The sequence below is a fragment of the Scatophagus argus genome, chromosome 16 (genome assembly GCF_020382885.2).
Source record: "Scatophagus argus isolate fScaArg1 chromosome 16, fScaArg1.pri, whole genome shotgun sequence".
Classification (NCBI taxonomy): Eukaryota; Metazoa; Chordata; class Actinopteri; family Scatophagidae; genus Scatophagus; species Scatophagus argus.
The window spans coordinates 9811329-9833958 of NC_058508.1; the positions used below are offsets into that span (position 1 = coordinate 9811329).

A 22630-nucleotide genomic window follows, 5' to 3' on the forward strand; every position below is an offset into this window, starting at 1 on the left:
CTATCACACAGAAGTGGAGTCAGAGGAGTCACTGATTTCATAGCACAGAGATCCCAAACGTCCTGCAGTATCCTCTGAATGACTGTTTTACCAACTACCACTGCTGAACATGCTGTGCGCGTTAAAGTAACATGCCTCTTATCACTCAGAGTTATATTACAGCTTGCCTCAGTCAATCCCCAATGCTTATGGATCTAGAATTACCTAGAGGGTTCCACAGAGAGCTTTTATGAATGCTTTTTTTTTCATTCAACAGAAACACGGATCCTTGACAGGAAATGTCAACAGAAATCTAGTTTCTGTATACATCTTCAATCAGATCTCTCAGTTCCCTTGCAGAAGATTCAATCTTGATGTTGCTCTGCTCCTTGGAGTCATATTCCTAAAGAGGAACATCACACCTCATTAAAACCCAACACTCATCTTTCCTTTCCTGTGACTCTGTCGTGTGAAACTACAGTCATGTGAGTCGACACAAGAGGAAAGCTGATTCCTAATGGTATCCATCGTGGATATAATTCTGCACCTGTGAACTTTTCTGACTGGCTGTGACCACATTAGCGCTGTTTCTGCACACAGTTTCTACATCAGACAGGTAAGATTTTTCATCCTAAAAAACCTGAGGAATGTAGGGCTGGATTATGCAAGTGGAGTTTACACTGTATCTTCTACTGGATTAGTTTGTCACTAGTAAAAGAAAACAATTACGTGCATGAAAGTTCATTACTGATCTTGGAAATAATGTTTGACATTATAATCTCAACTCAAGGTCCACTTCTTAGCTTTGCTCTGAAGCTCTCATCTGATGATGAATCTGGTAAAATGTGACTGAAAGCTCCTGGGGAAGCTCAAGCAGTTGATTAATGATTTGTTGATCAACAGAATATTTCAACATAACCACTAAACTAATCATCAGATTAAGTACAAATAAAAATCATTATAGGTTACAGGCTTTGGGGCGGCAGTAGCTCAGTCTGTAGATACCCGTCTTTGGGATCAGATCCTGGCCAGCTCAAGTCCAGCTCAGTCCGTGTTACTCAGTGTGGCCAGTAGAGTCTGAGTGAGAGACCAAACCCCCAACTGCCTGCAGCACAGAAAAGGTGACGGCCCCCTTAACATGACAACCCTTTACTAATGTACAAATTGCATTCATTAATTCTGTTCTTTCAACCAGCCCTTTCATCTCTTCCCAGGAGATTCCACAACTTAGCCTCTAAGGAAAACTGCCATTCACAAAGGACCCCATGTGACTCTAACGACTGTCGTTACAACACAACAGAGCAGTAACGAAGTCGAAACCAACTTTACCATCCCCAACGACTGTCTCAACGACTGTCGTTTGTCACAATGGAACACTAAACGAGCCTATGACTGGCCATGTGAACGCCTCCACAGAGGTTAAATACCTGGGTCTCCACACCAGCTAGTTGGACTAGTCCCAGCCTAGTCAAGCGAGCATGAACTGATGAAGCCTCTTGGATGAGAGGTGAAACGTCTTCAAAGACAAATAACTAAGTCCAGTTGCATTCGATTGAATTTCCTTGAGATAACCATGACCTGGATGAATGAGAATATTCACAGGCTTCTTTCAACCAGCTAATTTGCTTTCTAACATATTTTTTCCCCAGTCTTCTTAATGTTGATATCTCAATGGATAAGCACATTGAATTGAAATACTAGTAAGTAGTAAAATGTACATATTCATAAATATCTCTGCCATGGCTTCATTCTCATGTCCTGTTCCTTCATTATCACATGGATTTCGGTAACTGTGAGATTTGCTCTGATAAAAACATGTGAAAGACAATAAAGAAAGTGATTCACATATATATCTCAAATATAAACTTCTCTCACTTTGTTCCTGCGTTCCTTCATTGTGTAGCGTATGTGTGTTTGTGTGTGTGTGTGTAAGTGCACCTGCAGGGTTTGTTCTGAGTAGAGCTGCCCTACAAACATTCCTGCCTACCTGCATACCTCATGACTGATCAGCGGCTGATGTAGAAACTCCAGTACACAGGTGCACCTGCTCAGGCTGCAAAAATAAGTGGCCCATTTAGTCATGCAAAGATCAATTACTGTAACCAGCACAGAAGCCTCTCTGATCAGCGAGCACGGCCTGCTTCCCCAATTGTACATTTCAGCTGTGTTTACGCTGTGGCTGACAGGAGCACAGCTCTGCTTATTTTCCCTCTGACATGAGACACAGGTCTGTGTTTGTGATTTCAGATTGGTGTGAACAGCAAGCAGCTCCATGGACATTTTTTCCCCAGTTTGATTTGGAGCACAGTGTTACAAAATCAGGTCCAGAGGCGTGTGTCCTACATGCAGTTTGTTTCCTCCACAAATTTGTCTGTGTTTCCATGACAATGGATAAATCCTACAATGTTCACCTAAGTTAAATATAAATTTGGCACCAACATCAGTTTGGCAACACCAGCCTGGAGGATTACGAGGCTGATTGACAGTTGGAGAAGCGTGATAACGCAGTCAAGTTTTTTTAGGGGGGAGACACTGTCAGAAACAAAGTTTGTTTTTTGTAAAAACAGATGCAAAGATGTGAAGCATATCTGATATAGACATCTTGAAAAGCCATAAACATTGAGCCAATATGAAATCAGTTAAGAGACAACAGATTTAGATCTGATCTGAAAATCTCATCTCGCAACCAAGATGTCACCTCAAAACAATTTTTTATTGTATTTTTATTTTTTTGTCTTTCTGCAACACTCAGCTAGAAGTGGATCTATTGATGATTGAAGATAGAACAAATTAAGACTTTTCAATGACTTCCAACTTTAGATTTGGGTCATAATGCAGAGCTAAACATATCATGTAGTCAAATAATGGCCCCACGCTCTCATGTCTTTAAAATTATATTAATGTTATACGAGGACAAAGAAACCATCTGCCTGAATGAGGTAGTAAAAAGGTTTAATCAAGGTTTTTTGATTGAAAGGACCTGAAATTCAACCTCCATGTGTTTTTGTCTAACACGGTCTACTTGTGCTATGCCACAAGTTGAAAGCACTTTATTATCAGGTAGAATGTTGATTAGGCTGGTCTGGAGCATATTTTCTAACTGGAGCACAGAGGTGAGTGAACATCTCCTGAAAAAAAAAAAAGACCTGTGTCTTGTGTATATGCAGCATTTCTTTCTGCTGGGTGGGTGCACAATGCCTCTCTCCCCGACTCAGGTTGTTTTTGTCCGCACTGGCTGCCAGCAGAGGTTCTCTCTCTCTCTCTACAGAATTCATGTTTGTTCTCTCTTTTCTTTGTGATCAGTGCTGTGTTACACAGCCCTACAGCCATTTTGTTGCAGGTTTTATCGGAAAGTCTAAGGCTTTATTCTGTGGTTCTGTTTTAAACATTTTTTTAATCCATACAAGTTGAAAAAAAAACCAAACAGGGTAGTAAAATTCTTACTGACCTTTGCTCCATCCCATTCAGTTATTGTTGTTACACATATGAAGCTTTCTATTCCCATCATGATACAGTTTACAATTTTAACAGGGGCAGAGTTACCAATTAAAAGTCATAGTAATTTTATCTTTTGAAAAAGAACAAAATATAGGGTAATAATAGGTTAATGTGCTCCTTATAATGAAGAAATATTAATTTAAGGTTTTAACAGTACTTGCATGTTGACATCACTGTAATGCTTATTTTACTCCCTTTATTTGGATTTCTTACCTGGATATGCACTTTATAAAAGCCTTTAGTCCTGATTCATTTATTATGCTAATACAGAAAATAAACATTTCACTACCAGTAGTCTCATTGATATTACCATGTTTTTTTAATCTCTGTATTCTGGAAGAAATTAGAAAATGCTTACACAGTTTAAAACCATCACACTTGATCCACCGCTTTTTACTATAATGACTGCGGGTCATAAAAATATGAGTACTTCTTCCAGCTGCAATTAACTCTGTTCCCTTCAACTGAAAAAAATGGAGCTCAAAGAGATTTTACAAATGCATGTACTACTATGATTAGACACAAGAGATAATAGCAGATAAATGGGTAGATTAACTGTGTGATTGATTTTATTTCCACCAGCAATTACAGGCTGTGTCGTAGATACTGTACGGCTATAGATAACAGAACAATGAGCAAGGACTGCAGAAACACACAGCAAGTGAGCAAGAACAGCAGGAGTGCTGGTGAGACTGAACCAAACAGACGGTTACACAGTTGTATAATTGGAGTACCTGCCATGGTCCTGATCCTGAGTGTCCTGCCAGAATAATTCTGCTCATGTCTGACTGAGCTTTGAGGAAACATCCGGTGCTCTGACAGGTGTGTACCACACAGGGAAAACCACAACATGACAAAGCTCTTCAAATGAATCAGGGGAGTGTGTGATGATTTTCTGAAAGGTGATCAAAGTGAGATGAAACACTACGGCCTGTGTCCTGAGTGCGGTTGAGCCTGGCCCACTTTGTCCTGCTGCAGTGAGGCGGCCTTTAAATAACTTGCTGGTTTTCAGGCATTGACTAGGCTCTGGGCTCTTTCTATCCCTGTAGCACACTTCACATCCCCATCTGGTCTGCCATCTCCTGACTGAACCCATAACCCATTTACAGGCCTGATATCATAGTAACAGTACAGTAAAAGTAACGCAGTGTGGATGTAAAGCTACAAAACATGTAGGAGCACACACACAGAAAACACCTTGTCGTGTAACATTCAAAATGTGCTCTCAAAAAGTTATAGTTATTCCAGTTCTAGTCCAATAACATCCTTATGGTGATCTTAAACAGATTTATATTATATACCAAACATATTGTACATATGCTTTAAAATGTCTTACATGAATTATCTCATGTTGCATGTTAGATAAATGTGTTGTCCTCCTGGGAAGATAAAAAAATACTCTAGTCTTAGTGCTTTAGTGAACACAGATACAACAGCACGAACACTCACAAAGGTCAAATATGTTTTCCTATTATACTGAGAAAACTGATACTCAGATCATGGCTCAGCTTCCTTGGAGGCCATCATATTCCAGTGTCACACATACCTTCCACCCATCTCTCTGCTCTTTGATGGCCTCTAGTGAATCTGGGTCAGGCCAGTACTGGAACTACTGATCCTGTTTCTGTCTTGTGAAACCCACAAAAGAATTACAAACTCCTTGGCAGGGCAGTGGTGCGAGGGGTCGTTAAAAATCAACATGGGATGCAATGTAACATGTAAACTGAAGATAGATTTTAATCTGGGGTGCTTCTAACTCAATCGTTTTTGACGTAGGTTATCGAGCGACATGTTCTTCATACTAGTGAAGGCTCTGGGAATACCAATGTCTGTCTGTCAGTCATTTGTTCGGTCCACCACCTTGGTTCAGTCTGAAATATCAAAAACAATTATTGGATAGTTTGCTATGAAAATTATGAATGGACATTCATAATTTCCACAAGATGACGGCCAGTGCCACATTGGTGAAACTTTCGCTTGTCCACCCAGAGGTTAACATTAGTTTTTATTCAGTTTGTTTGTCAGGAACACTGCATATTAATAAACATCACAACATATTGTAAATATGATAGAGGTAACCCCAAAGGTTAGTATTCATTTGTAGTAGGTGTGAAATTTACAACATGAAATCAAGAAACAAGCATTATACATCAATCATGATGTAGGTCATGTCAAGTACGGTAAAAGCAGAACAAAGACATGGGCAGCAGGAAAAACAGAGAAAATTACGCTACAACAAAACAAAACAAGGAACACAACAAAAACCAAGCACAGATATGACACATAAATTACAGGACAACAGATTATTTTTGTTTTTAGACTGAAGCATTTCAACAATTATTGGTTGGATTACCATTAAATTTGCTACAGATTCATGGTAACAAGAAGATGAACTCTAATGGCTTTGGACGATCCCCCAACCTTTCCTATAGTGCCACCAGCAGGGCAACATTTTCACTTGTTATGTTGAAATATGTTAACGTCTGTGGGATGGATTGGCACAAAATTTGGCACAGAAATTCATGGATCCCAGACCGTGTATCCAAATGACTTTTGGGGATCCTGACTTTTGAAATAGCACCATCAATGAAATGTTCTTTGAGTTCATTTAGCATGCTAACATGCAGTTAGGTGAACATGGTAAACATTATACCTGTTTAATATCAGCATGCTGACATGTTGACATTAGTTTTTATGTCAACACACCACTGTGACTGAGCCCTCTCAAAAAGCCATCGGTTTAATCAACAGAACAACTGCTCATTGGCCCTGTGATACACAAGAAAGAAAGTCACTGATTTCCTCCTTCATCCAGGCTTGCACACACATGTAAGACAAATGGGTGATGTCCAGCAAGAAACTGCCTACACATGCTTTTCGAAGTCCATGTGTTCAAAGGGAGCAGCCTTGCTTTCTGAATGAGTCAAAATGGAGACCACACCACCCACTCTGTGATCTGTTTGATTTTTGCTGGAAAATAAAGACAACACTGCAGAGTATAACAGTGAATTAGAAGTTTAAGTATAACTTTATTTCACCCATGTAATGGATGGATTTTATATGTGGATGTACAATACAACCAATGTGCCTGGAGTGTTTCTAGAAATATTTTCATGGTAAGTAAGTAAATCAAACCCACATGAAACAGTTTAACAAATGTACTATGTGTTTATGTGGTCTCTCTAGTACACATCAGTCCTGAATTAACTAGTTGTTTATTTTAGCTATGAGTATGGCTGGCTAGCACTGATGCAACACTTGGTAGGGGAAGAGCACGTAGTCTCCAAATGCCAAGAATCTACAGTGACACCGTGAAAGGGAGGGGGAGGACGAGAGCTGAGCAGTGAGCAATAGTTCACTGGATGTGGGATACAGAGTGGGATCTGCAGCAGAACAAGATCAGATAGCAGATATACCAAGAAAGTGTGAGACTGTCGACTGCCCGTGACTCTAAAATAAGCTGTGAGGAATTGATTTTTTGATTGGACTGGACCCTACGGGCCATGTGAGCCCTACAGACATTTAATTGGAATGTGATCAAGTCGCTGTGCTATTTTGAAGTTAAAAATTAAGACCTCAGTGCTCCTTTAAAACCCATTTTCTAATTTCTTTGTTTGCGATCGACCGGACATCAGCCGAGCAGTAACTTTGGAGGACTTGATAGTGGGAATGATTGTAATGCTCTCCTCACTGAGTGGAGAAAGAGATGCTTTAAAACTAGGAGACATAGACATGATGGTAGTCAATGGTCGTTTACTTTTTTGTCTCAGGAGGATAGAGTGGTTCTACCCATAACAGAACAGAAGAGTTGAAGGAAGCCTGAAGAGAAACATGCAGCAGTTTGGCTAAAAGACTTGGGGATCTGGAAGAAAAGGAAAGTTGAATATCAACATTTATTGGGAACTCTTGGACAAGGTAAGCTGCTTGTGATTTTTTACAGAAAAGATATAAATAGGTTATAATATACTGTACCCTTCCATAGATTCTCCAGCCTGTGGGTTAATGAGAACAATTTCTATTGTGAAAAATGTCCCCAGAGAAATAGACTAATATTTGTTCCAGCATTAAGATCACAGCCCAGAAGGCAGAGTGTGCCTCCTGTGAGAACTGAGGAGCAGTCACACAAAATATTAGATATTAATATCCTTTGGACACTCAACATCCTGCTTCCTAGCAACTAGAGCATTGAGAAACTGCAACTGCTATGCAAAACACAAGCACACACAAACACTCAATCACAGGCAAAAAAGTGTCAGATTTGTGGTCACTGTCATTCTGGAGTCTGTACTTTCATAAGTGAGAGTGAGGGTTCATCAAATTCATCATCTACTTTTTAACTAGTTTCTGTTGGTTACACACCTGTTCTGCAGCATATACTGACTGTCTAGCCATAGCTATAGAGTGTTCCTGGGGGGAACAGCTGCACAGCAGTCTTTATGACCCCATTTCGGAGATTTATTAAAGACAAATTCCCAGTTGCTTTACAACTGTACATTTTGGGCCAAAGTACAATATTTGGAGCTTGAAGGCATTTGTATCTTGGAGAAACACAACAAGCAATCATCTTAAGCGCCTCTACCTGAGGTTAGAGTATCCAACCAAGCTTGTGATCTCATAGAGAGAGAAAGACTAAAAGCCAACAATATAAAAAAATAATCATGATAATAGCCAGTTGTTGACCAACACGTAACCTTGTGCTGACCTGTAGCTGAAGGGGTTTCCCCTGGGTCCCTCCAGTCTGCAGTGTGATGGTGTGGCAGTGTCTTATTTTGTGACCTGAAATGACTGAAGGTCCATCAGAGCAAAAGATTACACTGCACTCTGAGGGGCATGAATATGTATGCTTAACTTTTCATCTATGCCATCATTAGGTCAAATTTTACATTTAGCTGAAAGTTTTGGTTTGTGGCAAAATTATCTATAAAACTAATGACATACCTATCAGCTGTGTTCTGTGTGTAGGGCTAATATTAATATTAATTGTTATAATATATATTCATATATTATGCTTAGTAGTATAATATTATATGTACTAAATTTGATTACATTGTTAATGTAAGCATGGTAGCGTGCTCATGTTAGACTCTGGTTTATCGCAGTTAAGAGTTATCTACCGGTATGACTATGAATATTTAAGTGGTAGGACTGTAAACCTTTTTTTAGTAATGCCCTGGGTAACAGAGGTCTTTATTAGTCCAATATGTTTCTATGTGAAACAGGATGTTCATAAGGATTCTGTAATCCAAATCTGTCATGACATAAGCCTACAGTACATTTCATTGTAAATAAAATTTTCAGTTTTGCACATAAAGTTTAGTACACTAAAGTTAAACAAGATACTTTACATGGAGGGGAAAGGCTGCGATATATTTTTTGAATAACAATGAGATATTAAATGTAAGCATCTTATACCCCAGGACTTAAGTTATAAACATAAAACACATATGAGACTTTAAAACCCATCATTCACAAAGTTGATTTAACATCTTTGGAACTTTATTTCTGCCATCAACACAGCAAAAGCTGCATATTTGGAAGACTGCAGTTAGGACTGACCAGAACAGAAAAAGAAAGTTCCCCTCTTTATTTATTTATATATTTCCATTAATGTAACTAGTTTTCCCATTGATTCCTACCATCAAACCATTTGTATCTGCGGCTGTTTCCTCACGATACCCATTTTCTGCCCCATCTTTTACAGCTCGGATTATTTTCCAGTTCGGCATCACAAGGGAATCACACAGCCTCATCACAGTACTCCAGTAACTCTAATAGCTGTGCCAGCTGGAGGAAACAGAAGATACGTCACATAAAATGGCAGGGCATTGGATTAGCTGGCTATTTCTGTACCTTGTTGATCAGGGAAACAAGCATTGTATATACCAGAGCATTTCCAACACAGCAGGGGAAAAGAGAGGAAAGACAGACAGATGTAGTAGGGTGACTAGTGTCCTTTAAAGTAAGGTTAAATATATTACCCAAAAATCAAGCTTTCAACATAGAAGGTAGTTTGAAACTTTATCGTTTCCATGATTGTCCTAAAATGTGCATGATAAACTAATCAACATCCAAACAGCTTCAAAACACAGATTATTGTGAATTACATTCACCACTGACATATTTAAAGGAAAAATAATCAGAAGAGTTGTTATTACATCAACAGGAGAAAATGATTAAGTGGAAAAACAACATACTGTCAGAACTGACAGTGAGTAAGTCCAGAGAAGTCTGAATTTAGTTAAGGTAATCATAAGTTACAGAAATCTGTCCCAAAGTAGCAGTAGAATATTAATTGTAAGTGTTTATTGTCTATGAAAACTGCAAAAAAAAAGTTAACAAAAAAGTATCTCACACTGAAGCTAGTTAAGGGGAAATTTAAGTGCAAGCTTGCTCTTTTTATTGTTTTTTTTCCAGTGTACACAATGTCTCTGCAGAGGACAGAAGTAGCAACATGTTGACAAATAAATGTATGCTGTGTGACAGGCTTAATTACAGTGTGGACAGATAATAGATAATGTTGTAATACTGTACCTGTCCTTCCTTTACAGGAAATTACTTTTGTGCCACACCTTTCAATTCCAGCTGACACTGAATTGGTTTTGGACGGAGCTGGGCACTTCCTGTGGGGCTGGTCAGTTTTGTATGAGTTGGGCTGATAGAGTGAAGCCACGTTGCTGGCCCACTGAGGCATGAGTGTGGGAAGGGCCCACCACCACAGCTTCGTGTCCTGTGAAGAAGAAGGCCTGAGACTTGGTACCATGCCTGCTGTGGGTAGCTTCGGCAATGGCAAAATTCATACAAGACGCAAATACCACAGCCGGTTTGTCAGCAAGGCTGGCCAGTGCAACATCCATTTCTCAAACATGGACGAAAAGTCACAGCGGTACATATCTGACATTTTCACAACTTGTGTGGACATCCGCTGGCGATACATGTTCCTGCTATTCAGCCTGGTGTTTGTGGTCTCTTGGCTAACATTTGGCCTTGGATTCTATGTCATTGGCCTCCTACATGGTGACATGGACCATCCTGCAGGGGATGACAGTTTTGTTCCCTGTGTCACGCAGGTCAATACCTTTGTGGCAGCTTTCCTGTTCTCTATTGAGACCCAGACAACGATTGGGTACGGAGCCCGTTGTGTGACAGAGGAATGCCCGGCTGCTGTCTTCATGGTGGTCTTTCAGTCTATCATGGGTTGCATCATCGATGCCTTCATGATTGGTGCCATCATGGCCAAGATGGCACGGCCCAAAAAGCGGGCAGAGACTCTTCTGTTCAGCCATAATGCAGTCATCGCTTTGCGTGATGGGAAGCTGTGCCTCATGTTCAGGGTTGCCAATCTGAGGAAGAGCCACATTGTGGAAGCTCATGTACGAGCCCAGCTTGTCAAACCCCGTTACACAGAGGAAGGTGAATATATCCCCCTGGATCAGATTGACATGAATGTAGGCTATGACAAAGGCACAGACCGCCTATTCCTGGTTGCACCTCTCACTGTCATACATGAAATCGATGAAGAAAGTCCACTATTTGGCATCAGTAAGCAAGATCTCGAAACATCTGACTTTGAGATAGTAATCATACTGGAAGGATTGGTCGAGGCCACGGCTATGACAACGCAAGCACGCAGCTCTTACCTGCCCTCAGAGATCCTGTGGGGTCACCGTTTTGAACCTGTCATCTTTGAGGAGAAGAACCAATATAGGATAGATTATGCCTACTTTCACAAAACATTCGAAGTACCTTCCACCCCTAGATGCAGTGCCAAGGACATGGAGGAGAGAAAATTCCCAGCATCTGGTGCCAACTCTTTCTGCTATGAGAATGAGCTGGCCTTCATCAGCAGGGATGAAGATGAGGAAGAGGGAGATGAGGAGAAAGACAGAAAGTGTCCATCAGAGCTAGCAAATGAGAAGGCCACTCCTGGACGTGATCAAATGTCCTCCCATAGAGAATCAATGATGTAACTTTTGGATGTTGCTTGTTTTGTTTGTTTTTGGATGCAGAACAATGCAAGCAGCACAGAAAGATCCCCATGACTGTCCATTACTGACATGAGGATACCAGTAAAGACAATTCTGCTACAGGTGGAGAAACATTTCTGATCTGTATCATACAAGCAAGGAGAAAACTCATCAGATTTCTCACTGGATTAGCTTTTTTGCTTCTCTGAGGTTATTGAGCTTTATCAAATGCAAACAAAACTGTTATGTTTCCATTTGCAGATGATCCTAGTAATAAAGTGCATGAAAATAGCATCGTTTTGTATGAATATTTTGAGAAATGTTATGGTGAGACTGTCTGTAGGTGCTGTTCACAGTCCTCAAACATATGATCTGTGTGTGTGGAGTAAATTTTCAAAAAAGTTACCTTAAATATTTCTCCAGACCTATTTGGTAAAAAAAAAAAAAACAGAAGTGCGGATCAACAGTAGATTTTTACCTTAATGATATAACTTATATCAACAGTAAGACTCTAAATATTCTACATTATACAATGTCAGTGGAGTTGCCATACGTACAACTGATATATGTACATAGTATGGACTGCATGTATTTAAGGGAGACACATGACAAGCCAGAGTTATGAACATTTTCATCATAAAAAAGGAAAATAAATATGATGGTGTGTCATATGTAATTTATTCATAGCCTTCTATCAGGGAGAACAATTAATCTGTGTCTTAACATTTTAGCCACTAGGAAACATTTGAACTGAGTTGATGTTAAGTATTTAGCTTGCTTTCTTTACAGTTTACCAAATACAGTATGTGTACTTCCATTCACCTGCTTTTGCACATTTTGAAATTTGTGCATATAAACAGACGGTTAAAAATGCCAAAATTTCTAAGTTTTTACACTTAATGTGCTATGGTGTATAGATAAAATCAAAATGTAACAAACTGAGTAAATCATGAGGTAATACATGAAGCAAGATATCTACATCACGACAGATGATGCATGGAGGACTATGGGGACTCAAATCAATAATGAAACAAACACACAATATATTTCTATCTGTTTTCCACCATTTGAGGTTTGACTGATGCTCTTTCAATTACATTGTGCTGTTGTTCTCTTTTCCTCTGGAAGGGTTTAATGGTATCTGGCTGGAGAATTAGTGCCACCAACTGTGTATCTGAAGGCGCTTGAATTCTGATATTAGCATAGCGATAAGCAGTTTATGAAAACTCAGATTACTGCATTTTCTTTTGATCAAAACCTGGAATACTTGGAAATACAGAAACAATATTACTTTAGCATTACTCTTGATAATCTCTCTTAGAGATAAATTATTTTAGCTTGTTTTTCCTTGCTTACACATTACAAGTAAGGCAGAGAGTAGAACTTATTTTCACATATATTTCACTTTTAATATTGCAACAGAAAAGGACAAGAATCAGGACTAACATTGTCATTGGCATTATTCGTAGCATTACTGGGGTGTAAATTACCCCAAACCCAATAAACCCTGCACTCTGACATGATATCTTTGGTATCTCTATATATGTCAATAAGATGGTAACATTCAGGACCAGTTTCCACAACCATTAAGTAACCTGTGAACCACACACAAGGTAGTTCGAAACACTGGATTAGATATTATGAAACAAGTGTGACGGATATAACCTTTGCAGCTTACTTTAGAGCACACAAACAAACTTGTATTTTGAGAAAATCCCACCACCCTCCAAAGTCTTTAAATGTAGAACATTTGATGAAATCCAAAGCTTGACATGCCCACCTAGCTATGGGTGCTACTATTATTGCACTTTATTATTGCAGTTGTTGGTTGGTCATGGGATTTAGGAATTGGTCCATTTAACCATTTTTAAAGGGAAATAAAAATGCAGCTGTACATTTTTGCTTTACTTTACAGATGACACGTTCTGCTCCAGGTTAAAAAGTCATGTTCATGACCTGTGTGAACCAAAGACAAATAATAAACACCTCAAAGTTCTGCCCTCTCTGTAACCTCAGGATATTAACCCCCCTCCCAGAAAATTAAACAATAAACAAAAGACTGACAGAGTGGAGTAATTCTGCAACACATCTGTACAGCACTGAGAATATTCTTCACATGGATTTTGATAAAACCAGCATATTAATGATTTTTGGATGCTATAGGTGCACATGGGACACAACCAGAAAAAGTAAGAAATGAGTTTGAAGGTGACAAAAATAATGTCTACCTGGAAATGAGAGTAGACAAATCAATCTGTATACATTCATGTATACAACTGTATATTATAAAAGCATATGAATATGAAAAACAGCAGCCCAGCAGGCAATGAAGAAACATTTGCTTAAACACAATCATGTGTTTCATACAGACACACTGCTTTGAGGGAAGACAGTGAGTGTCCTGGTTTCACTCTGGCCTGCTGTGATGGATCACACACATGACTGCAAATAACAAATCAATTAAAATTACCAGTGTCCAAAGTGCCCTTTGATAGAAGCACTTTATATTATAACTTGATTCAACTATTGAATCCACTGATGTCATACCACAGTTTATGTTGTTTTTCTATGTTTTTGACCAGTAGCATCGTTCTCTTTCTTTCATTATTAACAGGACAAGTAATTAAGATATTAGGTCAGACCATGTACCACAGTTTTGCTCATCCCAGGTGAGATGAATTAGTTTTCTTTCCACATTTCTCAAACTCCAAGCTCTATGTGGGATAACTTATACACCTGACTGCCTTTTCAGCAAATTTCAACACATTTGTATTTATATCTTGCTGACTTGTGCTGAATATACCACAATAGGGTTGCTCTAGAAAACAAATTGTGGCCCTACTGCCATTTGCACCAAGAACAGGGCCATGGTCTTCCTGCATCTAGTTAGAGGGAAGAACCCTAATTTGTACATTTGTCAGATCGTTGTAAATAGATGTATTTTTTGAGGTTTTTTTTTTTTATCTTTCTGGCTCAATAGACACTAAGCACATTATTCTAAACAATCAGTGTTAATGTATATTATCAATGTTAAAATTTCTTGAGTCAAGCAAGAAACTGGAAAAACTTTCTTTGTTTGACTGAAATGATGTCTACTGACCCCTTTTTGTCTTCCACTAAATGCATTTGAAGCAATCATCACTTGTTTCAGTTTGCTGTGAGAGACAACAATTTATAAATTAACAGACAAATAAAAAAATCTTCTGTTGATTACCACAATAAAATATATGCCACAATGCCAACAGTTTTCTTTTTCCTTCATCGCAGACAGACATTGAGTACGGGGATAAATTTACAAGTGTCTATTGAATACATTTGTTAAGGAGTTAAAACAAATAAGTGCAGCGTTCGGGGAAAGTGGGAGTGAGCTGTTTGATAAACAAGGAGGAATGAACTGTAATTTATAGCTTTGGTGGGACAGTATCTTGTCCAGGTCAGAGGTTTCTTCTTTCACTCTTATGCAATCAATCAGGCATGTCTTTGCATATGTACAGACAAAACTTGGCAGTCCTACTTGATTTTACTGCCCTGTAACCTTGATCACTGGAAGAGGGATCACATGCACATAAGCACTGACACACATACACGCTCACACACACACACACACACACACACACAAAACCACAGAAACCATTCAATAGGTGTGATTAAATTAGCAAAAATCTGTGGGCTTCCGCAACATGACACTATCTATACTGCTGACAATTTTTGTTGATTTAAAAACACAAAAATTTACCCATAATCAATAAATGCAATATGTGACAGGACTGATATATTCACTCTTTTCACAAGGTCTAATCAAAGCTTCAACTGATGGCAAGTGCTTACAATATCCGTGAATTCTGAGAAAAACATAATCTTGTCTATGTGTTTTTACCCAGATCTTGTTTAATTCAATTGGCAACAAGAAGTCCCATCGCAGTGACATTTTAAAAAATAAACTGTTCTACCCTTTTCACGATGCATTTAACTTTCAGGAAGTTAGCTCAGCACCAAATGGATGTTTAACGTCTTACTCAAAGTGCGCCGTATCCTCTGAGAGGTGTTGTGTGTGATGGAGGGAACGCTGAGAATAAACTGGGATGCTTCTCACCCACTCGGCAGTGTTGGAGGATGAGAAGCCATGGAGGGTCAGTCTTCCAACATGCAGAGTGGGCTGTTGAAAGGCAAATTCAGGCTTAATTGCAGCGGCTCTATTCTTTGCTAGTTTCCCTCAGCTGCCAGAAGGAGAGTGGAGAGTGGGAAAAAAAAGTGATGATGCAACAGCTGCTCTACAGACGTTTTAGACCTGAATCATTTTTTCCCCTGTATATTCTATTAACTATCAGTTCTGACTAAGAGCATATTAACTTTTTCACTATAGAGCTTCCTTACGCTATGGATGGATGACAATTTTGAATTTTAACTTTTTAAGAACTGCCAAAAAAATACAACAACAATTGCCAAGCTGCTTTTGTGACAAAGAACATAGATGAATGAAAAGTATGTCTTTATGGTGTAGATTAATGGACCATTGCTATTGCTTAGTACAGTCTACGTGCTCTGTTGTGGTTAACTATTGTCATGATAAGTTAAAGGATGTTAACTGGATGTCTCCATGTTAAAAAAAATTGGCTTGATGTGTTTGGGCTCTGATGTAAAGAGACTTTGGTCAGAAGTAGTTGACGTTAGGAAATGGGCATCCATGTTGAAGACTGGCTGGATTCCTTAAGCTCTGTTGTCCTTGGCCAGGAGATGCGACATCCTGTCAGGACAGAACAAGTTGAGGAAACCAGTTTTAGCATCTTCATGCTATTGTATTGCAGTTTTCCTTTCCATTCACAGAATAATCAGATAGCTAAGGTAGTGTCAAGTTATTCCTCTGAGGGGTGTGGACAGCTTAAAGGTTAGGGGAGTGAACCTCTGAGTGGAAGAGAGCTAGTTGGTTTTAGAAATCAGGATGGACTAGACTGTCCCTTGAGCTAATGTCTGCTCAAAGTGAAGCTGTGCAAAAGGGGACTGTGCAAATTTCCTTTAAATAAAAAAAGAACAACAAAAATCCACATACAAAACTGTCTGAAAAACTAATTACATTTATTTGTAATTTTAGGTCTCCATACTTGAGTATTGTCGTTTTGTGCTACATCATACGTACTTCTTATACTTACAGCTATATACTTACTTTACAGCTATATTAAAGTTTGTTATACTCCATTAATTGCTGAAAACTTGTATTAACTTTTCTTTAATTATTCAGGCTATCAAACCTGAAGAATGTGAAAAGCTGTCAGTGTATGTTATCCCTCTGACGTGTCTACACACTGTGAGGTCTTGACATGATTCAGCAAACATCTGTCACAGGTGAATGCTGGTTTGGATCACATTCAGTGTATCAGCACTCTTGAGAGACATTTAAATACAGTATGACTGACCACCAGTACATACTAGTGTTTACTTTCTCATCATCTATCAAAGCTATTTTGCTTATGGAGACATTCATCCTCCAGCTGATCACATCACTCAGCAACACTAGCTGTTCCAGCCTCGACTCCTGCAGACGTACAGTATTTGATTACAGCAACAGGCTGATTGGATTACAGGAGGCACTGACTCAAATACCGACAGCAAACAGAGCAACTGGAGAACTTCCTGCTTGGGCTGAAGAGGCAGAAAGGACTGCAACTATTCAGTGCACAGAAACACCGACAGGGTCAGTCTGGATTATCACACTGAAATCACCTGTTAAAGGGCACTGTACGTTCAAAAACTGTTAAGACTTATCTGAAACCCTCCAATATCATTTGCTTGTGGATTATTATTATTGTCAGGCTGATGTTTGTCTACATCTAACAGAGATTTTGAGCAGCATTTCTCATTGGTGAATTTAGTGGACTTTTGACATCTATGTTGTCAAATTAGTTGATTTTCACTCATTTTGCTTTCCATTCCATAATTATTTGGATAGTAGGGATGTACGAAAGTACACACTTGAGTATTGTGATATTCTCTTTAGTGATGAAGTGAAAAGCACTTCATCAGTTTTTAATTAACATGTACTGTGCTTCCTTATGTGTTGTTTACCCCCCCCAACAGTGAGATAACATTGTAATTCATCTTAACCTTTTCAGTTCTGTAAGAGCGAGTAAATCTTTTTAGTAAAGGTATCCATTGCCTGACCTTGCTGACACAATCAGAGATCAGTTAAATTTTTAAGCTATCGTCCCTCAGGATTGCAGATCAGATCAGCATAATCTACCACTACCTGTTTGAATGAGACTAGTTTTATTGGATTTACCACTTTGTCACAGAAGCTCACCAGAAAAGCATATTGATCTAATAACCCCCCCCCCCCCCCCATCTGTTTATTATATTTATTAATAATTTTAACATAAGACCTTACAATCGACCTGCAGACAGGTTTTTTAAAGCAACTCTTTGCTGCCCTCATGTGGCAAAGTAATCCTGTAACACACATCAGACTTCACTGATAGCCAGGTCTTTTACTACAGATTTTTAAGTTTCTGTATGAATGCAACACTGTAATACATAGTTCATTTAATATAATAATAATGACAATTTTTTTAAATGATATGGCTTGCAATTGCCAATACCACAGAAAAGAAGGCTTTTCTATCTTTAACACATTTTATTACATAAAAGACATATTTAACAGTGTGGCCTTTAAACACAAACACAGTGCTAAACATAGTTTCATTGGGTAGAACTGTGCAATAGAGCCATCCTGTGTCAGATCTGTTCATGGATTTATGGTCTTTGTTTTGTTATTTCCATAATCATTTCATTTGACCAGCCAGACATGCGCCCATCCTCCTTTGCCAAAAGCCCAACCCCACCCCCACCCCCAAAGCTCAAGCCCTTCTGCAGAGTTTTAGCCCCAGTTGTGTTGGTCTTCTTCTGTAACTGTCAGGATGTCTGTGACCAGGCCAGTGCCAATGGTTTTGTTTCCGTCTCTCAAAGTGAACCTCTGGCCTTTTTCCAGAACCATCGGCTGGCGGAGCGTAAGTGTCAAGCTGGTGTCTTCCCCTGGCATTACCATTTCCTGAAGGAAATGAGGAATGAGAGATGTTAACATCCTTCAAAATCCTGTTCATGTACTGCACTGTCTACAAATGTACAAAGACTGGTCGTATATAAACACGGATAAAGTGAGAAAGTGAAGTCAAAATTTAGATCACAAGAGCCCTCTATAAGAGCTCCACTGTCTGACCACTAACGCATATGCTCCGGCTCCAAATGCCACACTTGTTTGTGGGATACTTTGACTTCACTTTTGTACAGAGGAAGGAAATGGAGACATGTTATCCATCTTTATATGTGGTAGTGGGAGACTCCAATTTCTGTTTTGTAATCTAGTGTATACCAACACCATAGCCTCACTGAGACAAAGCCCCACTGAGTGATCAGAAAAGCAGAGACCACTGTACACTGTAATCTCTCATCCTGCAATAACTACTAAATTTTTGAAATATTCTTACAACTTTCACATCCTAAAATGCAGCATTACTTTAAATGTCAAAAAACAACAAACACATTTCTCTGTGTAAACAAAGATCATACTGCTTTGACAGATTAGACCTGAAACATCATAAAGTTACACCTGCTATATGCACTGGCTGGGTGAACTGTTATATACCTGACACTGTCGGACAACCGTCCATTTACAGACAGACAGACACACACACACACACACACACAAACCTTGTCAGCAGACAGAGTGACTCTGCAGGCCATGTCCCAGGTCAGAGAGAACATGACAGGCATGAAGTTGGAGACAAATGGTTTGTGTCTGCCTCCCTCCTCCTTACTCAGTATATACACCTGTAACACAAAAAGCACAAACATGTCCAAACATACATCAGTGTTTCATTTACTGGATAACAGTGACTTGTGTATCTTATTTTAAAATTGTTTTGTCAGTAGATAAACACACTTTAGCTGAGTGAATGACCTCAGAGTTGAGACTGTGGCATCTGGCTCATCTCCCAGTTTGCCTTTAAAACTGGTCTTGTTGTTTCAGGTAACAGATGTGGCAGGTCAGCATTTAAACATTTCCTACTTAAATTCACTGACTGTTGAAAATATCACACAATAATCAACAACATCTGCAACTTGGTGCTCTGAGACCTGAGCTTGGACTTTCTGGTGAGGCTTGATGGATCCTGGTTTGCACATCACCATCCCTCTCCTCACATCCTCCCTCTTCAGTCCTCGGATCAGAGCGCCCAGGTTATCTCCCGCTTCTGCTTGATCCAGGGACTTGTGGAACATCTCAATACCTGAACCCAACAGAAGTGAGAGCGAGGTGAATTTAATGTGTACACACCAATAATCATACAGCATTATCAGACTTGTTTTCAGTAGCATTTACAGATCAGAGGCTGTAATGCAAATAAAGTACTCATTTTCATACTCATCACACCATTCGGTTAGGCCTTGTGAACTGTAGGGATGCATCTGTATTCACAAAATGTATGCATGCATTACAAATGTATGCACGCATTGCAAATGCATCCACAGGACAGGAGCTCCAGGACTTAAGTTTCTGTTGCTTTTACTTTCACTCACCTGTAACCACTGACTTAAAGCTGCGATTGTGGCCCATAAACTCAGCATCATCTCCTTTCTTGACGACACCTCTCTCCATAGTGCCCGTCACCACCGTACCCCTGCCTGGAAGACACAATTAATACAGAATTTCTTTTTCCACAGCACCCTGATCAGACTTTATTACAGTTTTGACTCAAAGATTTGCAGTCCTGAGATACAGGATATCTAGTGGTGCAAGTAAGTGATCATAGTTTGTCTAAGTCATGAATTTATAATACCACTAATACAACTAATATTTGCCCTTAATTGGGTTTGCATGATGTGAGGTAAATAACTGATTTTTGACTGTTCAATTTAACAATGACAATATGATTTGCATTAACTAAGTGGGCTTCACTTTACAGTTGAATGTGTGGAGGCTGCATTTCTTGCAGTTTTTTCCCATACCTGGAATGGAACAAACCCCTTCAATGGGCAGAAGGAAAGGTTTATCCAGCTCTCTTTTGGGCAGAGGAACGTAAGAATCCACAATCTCCAGCAGTTGCAACACTGAATTCACACCAAGTTCAGGCTCTCTGTTCTGAGATGGAGCAAAGACAAATAAAATCATACCTCAGATTAGAGACTCAATATATACTGCAACTAGTCACTTGCCATAACTGATGGAGCCACATTCAGACAACTGATTGACTTTCTTGTAGCTAATTTATCAACCAAGCAGCTGGCAGTGTTATTTAAACCGTAAGACGCATTACTGCATGCCTTCCCCTCACCTCCAGGGCGCAGAGAGCTGAGCCTATTACAACAGGTGTGTTTTCGCCATCATAGCCGAATTCTGTGAGCAACTCGCGGATCTCAATCTCCACCAGCTCCAGCATCTCCTTGTCCTCAACAGCATCAGCCTTGTTGATGAAAACGACCACATGCTCGACACCTATCTGCCTAGCCAACAGGAGGTGCTCTCGTGTCTGAGGCATCTGACCGTCAGTGGCCGCCACCACCAGGATGCAGCCATCCATCTGAGCTGTGCCTGTAATCATGTTCTAAAAAAAAGGAAAGGTAAATAAATCAGCTTGCAATGCTTAAACAGCAAAGATTCTGATCAGCTAACAACAAAGCTGCATTGTGAGCAGCACTTTCCAGGCCAGGTTGGTTGCAGTTGCTTGACAGAAGCAAAGCAGATTACCTTGACATAGTCAGCATGACCAGGACAGTCTGTGTGAGCATAATGTCTGTTGGCTGTGGTATATTCTACATGAGAGGCGTTAATGGTGATTCCTCTGGCCTTCTCCTCGGGGGCATTATCAATGTCCTCATATTTTTTATAGTTCGCCCCACCAACATCAGCAAGCACTGAGGATGCAAATAAACATTAAAGTCACATTTCTGATATGCTGTTTCAGAAAATAATAATGTAGAAAGAGTTGTTCACTTTTCATAACAGTTCAGTGGAGCGAACTCAAATTAAATAATTCAATGTGTTGGAGTGTAAGAGTAAAAGCTAGGACATCAATGATTCTACCTTTCGTGATGGCTGCAGTCAGGGTTGTCTTGCCGTGATCAACGTGGCCAATTGTTCCAATGTTCACATGGGGCTTGTCTCTGCTGTATGTCTTCTTCGCTTCTGAAGCAAAGGACCGCTGACTGAGATGCACTGCACACTTTAAGACGCAGACAAATCAAAGAGGCATAACATAAGGTTATACAATCCAGATAAACACTCTAAATTGTAGATTGTGTACATACTCACCAATTTCAAAGAGCTGTGCAGGAGACCTGGCGAAGAACGCTGAAGAGCTGAAAAGAGAAAATCAAAATGTGAGAATTATATAAACTTAAAACTGATTATCAGTATACTCCAGTGTAGTAAATAAGCAACAGCGTAAAAAAATCTGTCAACTACTACAATATAAGCATATCCGGAAAGCCTAAGCTATTTTGTATCTGCACTGATCAAACTCCACCAGTATTTTAAAGTGTTGGCAATGGGACTATGTCAGAGATTTTAATCTGATTATAACACAATACTCGTTACATCAAGCATGTTAGCTAACCTAAAAGCCGCTCTGCAGGAGGTGACTATAAGCTAACTTATTTGGAATTGAAAAGAAACATTGACAGTGTTATTCTCTTCCTAATAAGATGCTACTGGTCATCTAAACAGCATGCTATGATGTCCATTCAGTTGTCTACAATATTAGCTAGTTTTAAACATCATTCATCAGTCTGTCCTCATCTTTGGCTAACTGTATCTAAGCTAACACTCCTGTTAACGTGACCTTGCTCGGCTATCGGAAGAGACAGCATCATCTTTTTCATTAAAAGGTTACATTTCTACAAATGTAAGCAACATATTGTGTTGGGCAGAACAAACAAGAGTACTGTAACTCAATAAAATGTGAGAAATGCATGCAGAGTTACATACTACAAAAGACTTAAACGATTTTACCGGAGAAATATGCACGCAATCCCACAAGCGCCGCCATCTTCGATGGGAAGACAAACCGAAGACGATCAAAATATCAAGAGATTACTTGGACAGCTCCAAAGCGGTCGCTCCGGAAAAAATGTCTCTTTATGTGGTACAAACACTTCTCCTCTGAAAAGAGAAAGTACCGAACAGCAGATTTAGGACTGACTTA

The 22630-nt window shown here is 39.4% G+C and overlaps 2 protein-coding genes across 3 annotated transcripts; one reads left to right on the top strand and one right to left on the bottom strand.

Moving 5' to 3' along the window:
• The first annotated feature begins 6841 nt into the window (after positions 1-6841).
• kcnj12b (potassium inwardly rectifying channel subfamily J member 12b) lies at positions 6842-14683 on the top strand. 2 transcript variants are annotated; one of them, XM_046416360.1, is made up of 2 exons: positions 6842-7392; positions 9179-14683. In XM_046416360.1, exon 2 carries the CDS (start codon positions 10167-10169, stop codon positions 11442-11444), a length of 1278 nt encoding a protein of 425 aa, XP_046272316.1. In that variant the 5' UTR covers positions 6842-7392; positions 9179-10166; the 3' UTR covers positions 11445-14683. The 2 variants fall into 2 exon arrangements, with proteins under 2 accessions (XP_046272316.1, XP_046272317.1); XM_046416361.1 differs by having other exon boundaries at positions 10026-14683.
• Positions 14684-17905: 3222 nt separating this feature from the next.
• On the bottom strand, positions 17906-22550 carry tufm (Tu translation elongation factor, mitochondrial). The gene is made up of 10 exons (XM_046416391.1): positions 22438-22550; positions 21739-21785; positions 21511-21649; positions 21175-21341; positions 20762-21031; positions 20436-20568; positions 20007-20111; positions 19566-19717; positions 19140-19259; positions 17906-18480 (listed from the first exon to the last, which is right to left on the bottom strand). Exons 1-10 carry the CDS (start codon positions 22472-22474, stop codon positions 18310-18312), a joined length of 1341 nt encoding a protein of 446 aa, XP_046272347.1. The 5' UTR covers positions 22475-22550; the 3' UTR covers positions 17906-18309.
• Between the last annotated feature and the right edge of the window lie 80 nt (positions 22551-22630).

Coding starts and splice junctions, on each gene's coding strand:
- kcnj12b (XM_046416360.1), top strand. CDS start 10,167: ATGAGTGTGGGAAGGGCCCACCACCACAGCTTCGTGTCCTGTGAAGAA.
- tufm (XM_046416391.1), bottom strand. CDS start 22,474: ATGGCGGCGCTTGTGGGATTGCGTGCATATTTCTCCG. Junction 21,650..21,738: donor TGCACAGCTCTTTGAAATTG/GTGAGTATGTAC, acceptor TGCGTCTTAAAG/TGTGCAGTGCATCTCAGTCA. Junction 21,032..21,174: donor GTCATGCTGACTATGTCAAG/GTAATCTGCTTT, acceptor CCTTTTTTTTAG/AACATGATTACAGGCACAGC.